Source organism: Mytilus trossulus, chromosome 1, assembly GCF_036588685.1.
Source record: "Mytilus trossulus isolate FHL-02 chromosome 1, PNRI_Mtr1.1.1.hap1, whole genome shotgun sequence".
NCBI lineage: Eukaryota > Metazoa > Mollusca > Bivalvia > Mytilida > Mytilidae > Mytilus > Mytilus trossulus.
Window position 1 is genome coordinate 57,064,798 of NC_086373.1, and position 15,094 is coordinate 57,079,891.

The following is a 15,094-nucleotide window of genomic DNA, read 5'->3' on the forward strand; positions in this document are numbered from 1 at the left end:
GCATCATTTGATCTTTTATTGTTGATGTACTATATTTTGACCTATAGTACATACACAGTTCTATGTGTCTGTGTGTAATCAATAAAAAGTAATGGCTTTTGAGAAATGGGTGTTATGCTGCAATCAAGTATAATTATGTACTTAAAGAATATATTGCTAATACTGAAGCAAACATCTTTACTGCACAAAAGGCAAGCTTTCATGGTTACTCCACAACCCAATTAAAAAAAATAAAAAATAAATACAACATCCTTTACCAGTCAGCATGAATGACAAGCACCAAAAGCAATGGAAATGGAATTATGACACATTAATAATGAGATGAAATACTGCAATAGCAATCTATACATGTTGAAAATAGTGTAAATTGAAAATTTTCATAAACAATCTTTATCAGCCACTTTTGGTTTTTAGCCAATTTATAATCAATTATTATATTTGCATTTACAATATTTTAAAAGTTCCCAGGTTTTCTATATGCCTTTTTTTCACTACAACTATAAACATAACAAATAGAATTTATAACTAAAAACCAAAACTTGTTTAGTTTTGAGTAAAATTTCTAGTGAAATCTTGTCTGTCCTGAGAAATAGTATTTAATGCCTTAGTAAAAAAAAAATGCATACTACAAACTAACAAAAAACAACAAGACAAAATTTTAACATATAACATAATATGAAATCAATAAGAAAAAAAAATATTACACAAAAAGCACTTAATGAAATCACAATTTGGACTATGCACAATGACTTAAAAAATTCACCAAACAGGCCATGTGTCACTGAAATTGTTTCATTCAACTTGAAAAAAATGTTCGAATCAAGAAATACAGATTTGAAATAAACCTAATTCATTTAAAAGAGACAAGATTTCTTAATTTTTTTCACTTTGTAATACATCTAGAGATATTGGTACTTAATTCATAACTGAATCTTAATATAAAAGTCAGCTTTTGATCCCATAAAACTGGAATAAAATATTATACAATATATGTAATAACAATATAGTACAATGACCTATATCCCTATTAAATTCTATAAAACTCGAATAAAGTACCATGACCACTTTGTCTCAAACAATATTTCATTTGATTCATTAATTTAATGATAATAACATGTTTTTTCCATTTGAAATTCTTGTTAAAGTAAAACATTGAAAAAAAGAAAGTTAAAGAAAAAAGAAAAATATTAATAAATGCATTCTATTTAAAACTAGTTTGTTCTTTTAAAACTTTTTTATCTTATATCATACATGTCATACAACTGATGTAAAATAAAATTGTATTTTATAAAACAGAGTGAAATATAGGTCATTTACGAAAAACTGTAGAGGAAAGAGTTCTTTTCATAAAAGTCAAATGACTGAGTTTATCAAAAATTAAAATTACATCCTAACCATCAATATGACTAGTTTATCACAGATAAAGCTATAAAACTTTTGTTTCTCATAATATTTTAGAATCAGCAAAAAAAGAAGAATCGGCTTTTAGTTTAATGTAATCTAATACTTGTTGGTGTGGCTGTCTTTGTTTCAGTAATTGTTCAGTAGCACATTTCAGTTTAAATTCATTTTTACGTAAATACATTTCAGTGTCTTGTTGCATTTGTATAAGTTTCTCTGTTCTTTTCTCGTCCAATCGGATGTCTTCTGACATGTAAGGATTAAAACGATAGTATGTTGATGTTGGCAATAAGTCTTGGAGAATTGTGTGGACAACTGAAAAGATAAGACATTGTCAAATTAATGTTGTACATGTTGTAGGTAAAAATCGTGAAAAACACTTTTTTGGTCTTGACTGACTAAATGCCAAAAAATGTGCAGAGGATACAGATAACAATTTTTTGGATAAACATTAGAAAGTGTATTACAAGCCCAACATATGACAAATTCAAATTTTACTTCTTTTTTAAAATGATAAGTTCAAACATTTGTAAATTCTCTCAATATAATGTTAGCAAAGTATCTTAAGCTTTTGAACAAACCCATTTAAATTTCATCATAATCCTCAGACATACATAATTCACAAGACTTGAGGAATAACAGATGTAAATATTTGGAAGCTGTACATGGTCTTTGTGAAACAATACACAGATTTCAGTTAGATCATTTCCATACTATCATACTGTCATGGGACATCATAAGTTCATAATTTCATTGTTATGACAAATCATTGTAATCATTCTATGAAATTTAAAACCCGCAAGGGTCCATAATTGGATTAATAAAGTATTCTCATTCTTATAAGCCTTTCTTCCTAATAACTCAGTTGGAGAATTTTCATATAAGGAGAACTGTGAATTAACATTTCACAAATAATCAAATGAAGCTATTTTGCAACAAACTATTACAACATGGGAATTAATGCTGTACACAATATATAACTGTAATTCTAAAATATAAGACAATAACATCCCAACATGAACATTAAATTACCTTCTGTATTTGTAGCTGCATCTATAATTTTTGCCACTTTTTCTTTCACAGCATTTTTACTCGGTGTGATTTCTAAATTGGGTTCAAAACGTCCATTTCCAAGGGAAATAACACACTGAATTGGCTCATCTGGCCATAACAGTTTACATTCAGACACCGCAATAGCAGCTGGATTGTTGGCCATTAATCCACCATCCTGCAAAGATCAGTAAGAATACATTCTAAATTAACAATTCAATGTTATTCCATTTTTTATTTGTAAACATGAAAAATGTAAAGACTCCATTTGCTGTAAAATAATAAAATAGAAACTAAGCAGAACATAAATCTTTTCTTTTAAAATAATTATTTCTCCCAATTTTAGACTTGTGTTTAGTCATGGTAGCTGTGTTGGGTGATAAACAGATAGAGCGTAATGTTATTCATTAACTTAATTCTGAAACACCAAAAATCATTCTTATCAAGTTTGATATTACAGTGACTTGACTGTTAGTGTTGCTATCCACCAATTGCAACTCATTCAAAATTTTGACCAAATTGTTCAACTGGTCAGAAATTTGAACCAACTGCTGTAGAAAACCACAGTCAAGTCGTGAAAGTGCAAGGTGATAAAATAAATCATACAATACAATCCTATAAGACTTTAACTCCACTTTAATGATGTTGTGACAAAATTAGCTTATCAGTTTGTATAGGTATATTATAGTCATTACCATGCTATAGGTGAACTTGTTATTTTGAATTGCTGTAAAAATGATTAAATTAAGCTTTCATATAGTTTTCTTTCGAAAAGTCTTTTATTTTCATAAGAATCAGACATTATGTGAATTAAACATTTCATATTCAGTAAAATATGTGTAAAATTGCAATATGTGTGTAGGAAGTTTCCATGGGGAGATAATATTTTTTTCTTTCAAAAAGTCTTTATTCAAAAGAATAATATTTTGGGCTATCTCCCCATGGAAACTTATCAATAGCATATTGTTATTTCACACATATTTTCCTGAATATATGATGTTTTATTTAAAATTATATCTGTTTCTTATGAATATAGAATACTTTTAGAAAGAATCAAAGCGCGAAAGCGCTGTAAAGGCAGTTAATTACAGGTTGTGTGTATTTCTAGTCCAGTTATATCATTATCTTCCATAGAACAGAGGTGGTTTGTAGAATTTAAGATTTAGAGTTCTTTTGTACCTTAGTTCACCTATACATGTATCTATAGTCTACTGTTTACAGTATATTTTCTGTGCCTCACCATGAAATGCATTTTTAGCCATGGCCTTGTCAGTTTGCTTTAAATTTATGAGTTTGACTGTCCCTTTAGTGTCTTTCGTCCCTCTTCTTTAGACATATAAGAACTTTTCCTTTTCAATATAAATAGACTATTTTTAATTATTGATTGTATACGCATATTCTATGACTCCCATAAAAAAATAGTTCACAAAGATTGACTAGTCTCTGTACTGTGTGTATAGCAAGAACATCAAGTAACATAATGGTAAATGTACATATTAACATGTCAACTATTTTGATGACCATACCTGCCAACTGTCAGTATTTGCAGAGTATTTCCCCCATCGAGCTCGAGGCTCCCAAATGGAAATTTTGTAAGAGCAATTTTGTCGACTATTTAAAGAAAACAATTAATTCAACAATGGCTATAAGCTTGTTAATGCAAGTAGAAGCCAAAAACCACATTAGAATATATTTGAAGGGAATCCATGACAATCGCCCCATTAGCAAATAGCCCCACTTTTTCACTAACTCGCCCCACTTTAAAAAAAAAACCTGCCCCAACCTGGATTACCAAATCGCCCCACTTGTGAACTGAGTTAAATCATGTTAATATTACTCCTGCCAACTCGCCCCACCTAATAGAAAACGATAATATCTAGATAAATACATTATTAACCAGGAAGAATTTAGTAATGCCAACTCGCCCCACTTATGTAAAAAGATGTTATGATGATCCAGTCTGCACGGTTAGCCACTAGTCCGATGCCCCAGACTAGTAAAATTTCATTCCGACTAGTAAGTTTTTGCAAAATTTTGTTTGGTCCAATAAGAAAAATGTCAGAATATTGGTCATCGGACTAGCAGTTGAAAAAGTTTTTGGTGCAGACTGAGTTATCCCATTGTATATATAAGTTAAATTCTGTTAATATAACTCTTGCCAACTGGTCCCACCTAATGGAAATCGGTGAAATCTAGATAAATATATTATTAACCAGGATGAATTTAGTAATGCCAACTCGCCCCACGTATGGAAAAAGATGTTATCCCATTGAATATAAGTTCAATTCCTTATATTGCATTATGATACAATTAACAGGTTTCTTTTCAATTGTTATGCAAATAACTAAGCTTCAAAACTTACATTTATTCTTCAGTATATATCAATAATAGTAAATTAGTAATTAAATTAATTTTCGGTTTGTTTGTATTCTGTGTAGATTAGTTTTCATTAAAGTGGTGCGAGTTTTTATTTTTAATTAAATATATATATATTAATCTAAAAATTACCGTTTTTTTATAAGTAGGGCGAGTTGGCAGGAGTAATATTAAACAGGGTTCTCGCTAAGGCGAGTCCATGAGTCCTGGACTCAACAAAATCTGTCTGGACTCACCATTTTCAAAACTGGTGAGTCCACAAATACATCAATATTGAAATATTTTGTATAAACTGAAACAGTTACATGTACCATGACTCACCGTGGCCAAAAATGACGAGTCCCTGGACTCGCCTTCAAAAATCCTTAGTGAGAACCCTGATTTAAAATGATTTAACCAATTTCACATGTGGGGCGAGTTGGCAGGAGTAATATTAAACATGATTAAACCAATTTCACATGTGGGGTGATTTGATAAATCAGTTTGTGGTGTTTTTTTAAGAAGTGGGCCGATTAGCCAGTGGGGCGACTTGTCCTGCTTCCATTTGAAGGCCCCCTTGAAGGTTTTGTATGACTATATGAACCATCTTTCACGTAAAACCCCCATGTGCATTTTGAAAAGTTGGCAGATATGTTTCTTACTCCAGGCAAAATCTACCGGTATGAATGAAAAAGAAGTTTTCAATTAAGGCTCTGTGGCCATAACAGCAGTCTCATTAGCATTTTAACCACTTCCCATATTTGCAATTAAAACAATAGAAGAAAATTATTCAACGCAAAAACAAAACTTACTTGTAAATATGAAATTCTCTTTACGGTATGAGTTTTTCTCCTTGTTTGAGATTGTACAGTAGTACCTGAAACTGCTTATACCTATTTCTTATTCACTTTTGCTTGATAAACTCACTAAATATCATATACATTGTACCACATCTCCTTATTTTTATATGCATTCCAATAACATGAACAATTGTAATTCAATTCTATATACCAAAGCAAAATGAACTGCACCACTTTCATTCACTAGTATGCATCTTTTGGCAAAATACAAGACTTTGTTCTTAGATGACACAATTAATATAATATATATTTATTGATAAAAAAATAAAATTTGGTATACAACTCTTTAACGGTATAAAAAAAGCACAACTGTGTAATAAATTGTGAAATTTGTGCTGAAAAAATAGACATTGATGGTATTTGAGTAATTCCATATGTGAAGCTCAACATTAGCTCGTCAGTTGGTGGTGGACAGTTATAGTTCCTTTCTGCAGGCTAGGATGAATGACTTTTCAGGAAAACCAATTTCACAAATCAAAACTTTCCTCTAGCATGTCTAGATTTCTCCTACAATATTCATCCAGTTTAGTTCTTTTGTTTTAATTGGACACCATCCTGATTTTTAATTTTGCAAACCATTCAGTCTCTTGCTTGCAAATGGTGCATGAAAATAGGATGTGTATGGCAGTAGACAAGTCTCTTTAAAGTGGGTTTGTGCCCTGAAAAAAAGTTTTATAACTTAAGTTTAATTGAAACTTGTGCAACACATATACCTAAATAACTATATAACATAGAAGAGAGCATCATTCGTGTCAATGTTTTGTTCCTGTTTACATTGTCATTGATATTTTTTCAGAAAGCCTGAGGCATAGCTCATGAATTCCTGTCATTAGACATTACATCCTAAATTAACATAATTACTGCTAGAATGATTATCAGTATGATATACGTACACTATCATTGTACAGCCCAAGTCTTCAGTATATATTATTGTTGCATTCATTCACTCCTGTGTTCAGTCGTTCAAAAATTTCTAAACATCAACAAATGAACTTTAATAACAACAAGAAAACACTAGAAAAGATACGTACATACAACCCGTGTTTAAGTGTATTTGAAAGAGAAATAAATCTGGTTAAACGATGTAAAAATGAGAAATATATCTGGTTAAACGATGTATAAAGGAGGAAAAATTGTAGATATTGCATTACGATGCGTTCTACCTAATAGCACGTGGATATGTGTTTACATATTTAGACTTGACCCAGTATGACCCGTACCTTGTAGGTCACCGCCGTCGTTTAAACACTTGACTACAGTCGTGTATAAGCTAGACAATAAAAAGCTTAAGCCTATACTATTTGTGGGAAGTAAATGTGTTTGTTCTGTACATTTAAATTGTTTTACCTGATAGCAAGAACGTATATCTATCCGTTTCCTTCTCAATTCACTTTGTCAAATTCTTCGAGCTTCTTCAAAACATACGTATTACTGCGATGCGCCCGGAAGTGAAAAAAATATGAGAAATCCTCGTAAAATAATGCTATTTTCAATTTTGTGGAATCCATTTTGTTATATTAATTATACAAAGATAAAAAAAAGTTACGATTAATTATGAATTTGCATATCATTATACGGAACGTTTATGGACTATTTTTTAAGTCGGTCATTTTGGCGGTAAATCATGTACACATACACACGTAGATTGGCTGGTACCCGATTGTAATGTTACACATCAAATATATCAAATAGCTAATACCCGGAACGTAGTACCGGGAACCGGGATAATACGTAGATAACATACATAACTAATACCGAAATTGAAAACGCTATACGGTTTCTCGTTCATAAACCGAATTCCGCTTTGAATTATAGAAGATGCAATATTAATCATGTTCAGTCGACTTTTCATTGTTATATCAACGTCTGAACTAATTAAAGAATCTTTAGATGTCAGATAACACTTGAAATTGACCCGACCTCTTTCCACACGGAATATACAACTATTGATAGTTTGTAGTCAGGTTGACTGCTTATAATGCAAAATACACACTTATAACAAGTTCTATAAAACGAACAATACACACTGATCGTTTCTTTAGTCCCCAATGTAAATGAAAGAAACAAAAACCATATCATACCATAAAAAGAAGAGGAGAAATTCGAACATTTCCGGATCTATTTCTGGCCAAAAGACCCCCAGCATGGATTGCGTATGAAAAGATGAACCTCATGACTTAAAAGTCAGGCCTTAAAGCACTGCCTTTAAAAACTATATGAAAGCTTAGTTTGGACATTTTTATAGCAATTCAAAATAACAATTTCACCTTAAGCATGGTAATGACTATAATATATCTATACAAACTGTTAGACTAATTTTGTCACAACATCATTAAAGTGGAGTTAAAGTCTTATAGGATTATAAGTATGTCGGAGATCCTGTATTCATGCTGGACATCTTTGTTCGCAGTATCTGGTTTTTTTAAAGCTCACTGACATTTTTACATTTATAATTTTGATTTAGACAAGACTTCTAATTTTTCTCTCTCAATTTCTTTAAGTTGTGACTGCACATCTGAACACTTTTTTAATTGACTCATCCCAATCATTTGTACAATGACCATGTGATTGGTCCTATTACCATAATATCACACTTCAAAAACATTTTTGAAATTTTCTGTTGGTATGGTGAGAATAAGTTACCTGATGTATAAAGTCTCCAAGTACAAATTCTTTTAGGTAAACAGGAGCAGCAGAAGAGGCTCTGATGGCTTCCCATACTTTATGTTTACAATTACCAGGATAATGGGAATACACTCCAGGTGGTAGGTTGTAGGTACGGAACATAAAACTCTTCATCTTGGGAACGTTTAGTAGACAGGAGATGGCTGATACCTGTAAAAAAAATAATCAATATAATTAGTTGTTAAAATGTCTGTAAAAAAGGATGCATCTTTGCACGTAATACATGTATTTTTAGTCAGGCTTACCATGCTTACATAAATAAGAAAGTATACCTAGGAAAAGGTTGATGATATTTAACATGTAAGACAAATTACATCAAATGGTAGTTTAGAGAGAATTGTTTGTTTGTAAATGAATAATCAAGGACCCATTATGATAGAGTAATTTCTAAACAGATTTTTATGTAAAAATAATTTAATTTTCTGCCAAACCATGTCTGATTTTTTTTAACAAGATGATAGTTAATGGATAGTTGTTAATTCAATTTAGAGGTTTAAAAAGTTGTATCACATTACATTTTTTCTATACACCCACATGGATTTTCACACAGACAAATTAAGCAAATATAGAATGATTTAAATCCCAAAACACTACTGTAAGGAAATTATCATTAAACAGGAAAAGTCTGCCAATATTATAATCTAAAATTGATTTTGACAGTACAACTCAACAGTGATGGTCTCCAAATAAAATATAAAATTATTCTTAATTCAGAAACTGATTTATTTTTTTAAGGAAAGTTACAGCAGACAATGGACAGATAAACAGATGGAAGAGTGAAAAGATTGCAGCTTAATAGTTTATTAATTTACCTTTGGACAGGTATCATCTTTAGCACAGTCAGCCATCGTCTTATCTTCAGAGAAATTCATCCTACAAAAGATAAAGTACTATTGTATGAAGAGGCATCAATCATGTATTTCTATGTCCAAAATCATTGAAAGGTTCTTGTTTTATTTCTATCAAGGAAATTGTTTTCTAACTCAATTCTCTTCCTATTTAACTTACTTCGTGTTTTGCTTCAAAATAAAACAATAAACCTTTTTTTTTTCAATTAATTTAACGACAAGGATTGTTTTGTTGGGGCACAAATGCCAGAGGATAAGGGTAGCTGGTTTATTCTTATGCTCAAACTGCAAATATTTGGAACACAACTTTTAAAACAAACAGTTATATTGCAAAAAAAACATGTTTGTTCATCGTAACTTTAACTTGAATCAAATGGAAGCAGTATTAATAAGTGCACAGATTAAGTAACTTGAACTTATATTAGCTAGCCAATCAATGTATGCAGATAAATCTTATCCAGTTTAACAGTACCAAAACCTATAACACTGAAACAACATCTTTAATAAGATGATGAAGAAATCAAATTGTAAAAATATATCCACTCAAAAATAACTTTTAATGCAGAGAAATTGGTACTTACTTGAGGATCTTTTCCCACAAATCAGTGTCATAAAAAGCTTGTTCCCAAACCAGTTTACCAGTGCCATACACTGCATTTCTGTTGAACATTTGACTAAATTCCATGTAACGTTCTTCAGCCTCTGCTAGAGGAACTTTTAACAAAAAAATAAGACAGGCTAGAATGGACCCCTGACTAGTACCACACACATAGTCAAAACACTTTGTAATATCTGTCTTACACTGTTCCTGAATCATCTTTAATGTTTGGATTGCTATGACTCCTCTGAAAAATACCATTTAATGTTCTGAAATGTTAAATTCATAAAACTTCTATATGTATATATTCATCTCAAATAAATGAAGAATGAACACAGATGATGCCCAAGCTTGCATATAACATTATGAAGGGACATACATAGAGAACTGTTATAGTGACACCTCAATTTAACTTAGTCTGTGTTTTATGGTTGTAAACATTGTCTTTAAGTTTCATAACATTTGGTTAAGGCAAAAATAGAGAATGGAAATGGAAAAAGATATATAAATATCAAAATTTAGTCATGTTGGTGGTGTTATTGGAGGTTTGCATATTGCTAAAAATAAACACCCACTATTTCAATTGAGATTTATTGATGAGAGATGGGTGTGAAAACCCACAACATGGTACAAATGTAAAGCATGCTCACATGGAGCTTGTTATCAAATTTCCTGATCCAAGGAAAGGGCCTGAAATTCAGGGGTTGTCAGTGTTGATGTATTACTTATTTGTTTTTCTTTCATTATTTTGTAAATACATAAAAATTAGGACGTTAGTTTTCTCATTAGAATTGTTTTACATTTGTCATCTTTGGGTCTTTGATAGCTGACCGTGTGGTATAGGCTTTGCTCATTGTTGAAGGCATACTGATACAGTGATCTCTTGTTGTTAATTTCTGTGTCATTTGGTCTCTAGTGGGGAGTTGTTTCATTCGTAATCATACTACATCCTCTTTTTTTTTTTATAAGATATGAGTGTTTTAATTGGGAAAAAAAACCTTTGAGAGATATGCCTTCAACACTTACCTTGTACCACCACCATCAATAGAAAGAACTCTTACACCTTTTCCTTTAGGAGGGTGAACATAACCAACCAGAGACAGGGCCTGTGATACCTCAGCTTTCAGTTGTCTGTGTTTTGTCTTGTGTAGTCTTAATAAGGTAGGTAAACATTTTTCCTGCAATTATATTTATAAATAAATATATAGTATTATAAAGACAGAGTTCATAAGAACTATATCTATATTGAAATCTCTTTGTCTGTTATCTACTGACCTTACTTATCATTTTTAATATCTTAAATGTCCATAAAGGAACTTTTAAAGATTAATATGAAAGTATAAGTGACAAAAAATATAATGCAAAAATATAATCAAATACTACGGTCATGATGGTAATAAGACATTATTTTGTTTCAAATGAAAACCAAACAAAAAAACAAACATTGTAAAACTACTCAATCATGTCAAAATTGTGTTCTTTATACAGAATATAAGGGTACATTCCAGTACATGTGTGTGTGTGCTTTATTTTATCATGATAACATGAAATTTTAATGTATGTTACCGTTTGGTATCTTCAGCTTCACATTTATATCAAAATATCACAAATTGTTTAATGGTTTTTGTCTGAAACACCATTAAATTTTAAATTATTTTACTAACCTTCATGGCAGTGGTTCTGGAATCAGGAAACTGAATGAGATGTGTACACAAGTCCTCAGTCCTCTTCAGCTTTGATACTTGTGATGAGGCCTGTTTTAGATTATGTACCAATCCTCTTGTTCTGCTATCTATTGAAGCTTTGGATACAAAATCTTTTCTCACCACTGGTTTACTGTCTTGTTGTACCTCACTGGTGGGTGCGCTTGAAAAGAAACCTAGACCTACAATTCTTGATAACCATGCTTCGTCAACTTTATTGTCAGCTTTTGTTACTGGAGGTATATCTTCTTCATTGACTTTTACTTTTATAACAGTCTGACTCTCACCATTCAAATTTGAAGTGTCATAGAATGATACAATGCTGTCATTGTATTCTTGAATATGAGAAGAAAAAGCATCAGACTTTGGCTCAGAAGGTTTGCTTGAATTTGTTTCGTCTGACTTCTGTTTCTTTGTCATTTGAAACTTTTTTAACTGTTGTTTTTTAAGAACTAAACTGTCTACAATTTTATCTTTATTCTTTCTGACACTTTCGGTAAAATTCATTTCTTCCGGTGCAAATTTCCTCCAATCAGGAATGGTTATCTGTGGTACTTTGATGCTATTCATGATCCAACTGACATTGTTTTTAATTTTAGTTACAGGATGTGAGTTGTCTCCCTTACTATTGGTACCTCCATCCCCATCACTACCAGAGTAATTCCTCTTAATGGTCTGTAGATTAGAAGATTCTCTTTTGTCTGTAGTATGTACCCACTTTTGAGATGAACATCCTTGACTATCAAACAATCTGGTCCTTATAAGGCTATTCCTATAAGCAGCAGCCATTCTACAAAACAAAACAAAAAATATAGAATCTCAACCATGTAAATGGATGAATGGGTGCCTGATATAAAATTATACAAAAGTTTGAAATGTTAGTGTGTTACATTAATAAATAGTTAGCTTTTCTACTCTTGGGTTGTTGTCTCTTTGACACATTCTGATTTCTATTCTCAACTTGAAGTAAATACCAATATATTTTTCCTTTAATGCATTTGGAATCCTATATGGCCATGATAGCTACATTGTATTGAAAAAGCCAATATCATTTATCATGATCAGATACAATTAAACATGTTAAACTACTAAAAGAAACTAAATGAACTCAATAACGCAAATCATAAAAGGAAATTTTACAAAGAGTTTGATTTAAATAAATGGTATTCTTACATTTCTCATTCATATACAAATGAACAGTACCTCTTTCAGTCAATTAAATACAAACCTTATTAAAATGCAAGTCACATACTTGTATTTTAGATAAGATTCCATACAGTGAAAAAGAGGGAAATATGTATCTCTTGTGTGGAAACTATGTGTACATATAAACATGATAAAGGAACTCCATCTACATGTACATGTATTACAGTAACATCACTTGCTTATTACAAAGACATTGCTTACTTTTATAATTTTAACATTCTACAATAATGAGCAAAGCCCATACCGCATAGTCGGCTATAAAAGCCCTGGATAAGACAATGTAAAACAATTCAAACGAGAAAACTAACGGCCATATTTATGTAAAAAAAATTAACAAAAAACAAATATGTAACACATAAACAAACGACAACCACTGTATTACAGGCTCCTGACTTGGGACCGGATCCCAACCCTCCCCCTAATGGACAGTAGTATAACAGTACAACATAAGAACGAACTATAAAAACAATACTTGGTTTTGTAAAAATAGTTGATGAAAACTTTTTGGGATGATTTTCCTGCTTATATTTTCCTCCTGTCAGAAATCAGACAATTTCTTGTGTGTTTGAACTGTAGTACATATGTACTAGTATTCTCTACATTAATTAGATACTAGAGCTGTATATAAATGAGGGTGGTAAAGGGGGGTACTGAATATGGAAACAAGTGAAATAAAAATTATAAAAACGTAGCACGAAAAATAAAAATCGGGAAAAACGTAGCACGAGAAACAGAATTGTAAATATTAAGAAAAAAAGTACCACTAGTTATTACTCAGCCGTTCTTACAGATCATGTAGACATTGTTAATGATCATAGAGACCTTGTGGTCACCTTTTAGCGTAGGCTACTTGCATCTAATTTGAAAAAAAATATCATTATGAAGGACTGTTATTTATTACATGTATAGTATACATATACAATAGAAAGTAGAATGGTAACAATATAAATCAATTTCTATTATATTAAACAAGTTTCAAAAGGTACTATATAACTCACTGACTTTGAGTTAGTTCCAATTTACATTTTTATCAAATGCGGAACAATGCAAGAACGAGAAATTAAGAGAACCGACACGAAACACAGAAAAAAATAGGGGGAAGTACGAAGCACGCACATCAAACCAAACACGAGAAAATGAGAAATAAAACACCAAAACACATGAAATAAAAAGGCAGAAAACGTTGCACGAAAATAACCCTTTACCACCCCCATAGATATTTCATTATGCTAATCACAGACACAATGCTAACCAGAAATTTTATAGTTATACTATTATAAAGTCCAAACAATTATGACATATTTATGCAATGATACAATATCATTACAAATATCAAAATTATGACTGAATGTTTTCAATCTGTCTTACATTTAGTATTGACCGACTTACCTATAAAATATGTCAGATTAACCCGGTCATAAGCTGACCAGTAAATACATGAAACATGGCACAAAAAAGTGAAAATTGTAGTAATATTTAATTTATATTGACATATTATACATTACCCAAGCTGTATTTGTGTCATGGTGCTATATATTTGGCTTTCTAACTGTCTGAATTCGAAAAATAATCAACGTCTTGTCAACATAAACATGGTTTGTTTATGTTTTGATGATGCGTCATTAATAGTTCGTTGATATTCATCACGTTTCCAGAAATGTTTATGGTATGACCTCAATAAAATGTATCGACGAATTTCATTGGACAAATCTGATAAGACGATCACACACCCATAACTTCGACCAATCTAAACGGTTGGTTCAAATTGCTTACTTAAATAACCAAGAACCAACCAAAAAATATGAATCGATCAGTCGTACGAACGGACATAATTTTTAGTGCTTTTTATTTACAACATTAATAAATAACACCATATAATCCAGTGACTTTCCAAACAGACCCAAAGAAGCTCAGGTTGAACCATTACACAAAAAGAATGATCCATTGGATAATAAGAACTATAGACCAGTGAGCATTTTACCAACTATTTCAAAAGTATATGAAATGGTTATGTCTGACCAGTTGACTGATTTTTTTTAGAATATATTTCCTGCTTTTTTATGTGCATTTAAAAAAGGTCATGATTGTCAGAAAACTTTGATGAGACTCCTTGAAGATAGGAAAACAGTTTTGGATAAAAATATGTATGTGGCAGCTTTCTAATGGATCCGTTTCGAAAGCTTTTGCCGACTGTTTACCACATGCTTTCTTTTAATTAAATTAATTGCCTACGGTCTTTCTTCTAAATCATTGAAATTACTTCAAAATTATCAACAGACCGAAGGCAACAAATCAAACTTCAGGGAGTACTCAGCTGTTGGGCTGAAATCCAGAAATGGGTACACCAAGGCTCAATCATGGGGCCCCTATTATTTTATATTTTTACAA

General features: G+C 31.3%; 1 protein-coding gene across 1 annotated transcript; it reads right to left on the reverse strand.

Moving 5' to 3' along the window:
* Positions 1-1,275: 1,275 nt before the first annotated feature.
* LOC134728010 (calcium-independent phospholipase A2-gamma-like) lies at positions 1,276-14,378 on the reverse strand. Its single transcript, XM_063592413.1, has 8 exons — positions 14,212-14,378; positions 11,462-12,290; positions 10,824-10,975; positions 9,781-10,044; positions 9,164-9,224; positions 8,310-8,501; positions 2,434-2,629; positions 1,276-1,716 (listed from the first exon to the last, which is right to left on the reverse strand). The coding sequence occupies exons 1-8, from the start codon at positions 14,229-14,231 to the stop codon at positions 1,445-1,447; spliced, it is 1,986 nt and encodes a 661-aa protein (XP_063448483.1). The 5' UTR covers positions 14,232-14,378; the 3' UTR covers positions 1,276-1,444.
* Positions 14,379-15,094: the final 716 nt, after the last annotated feature.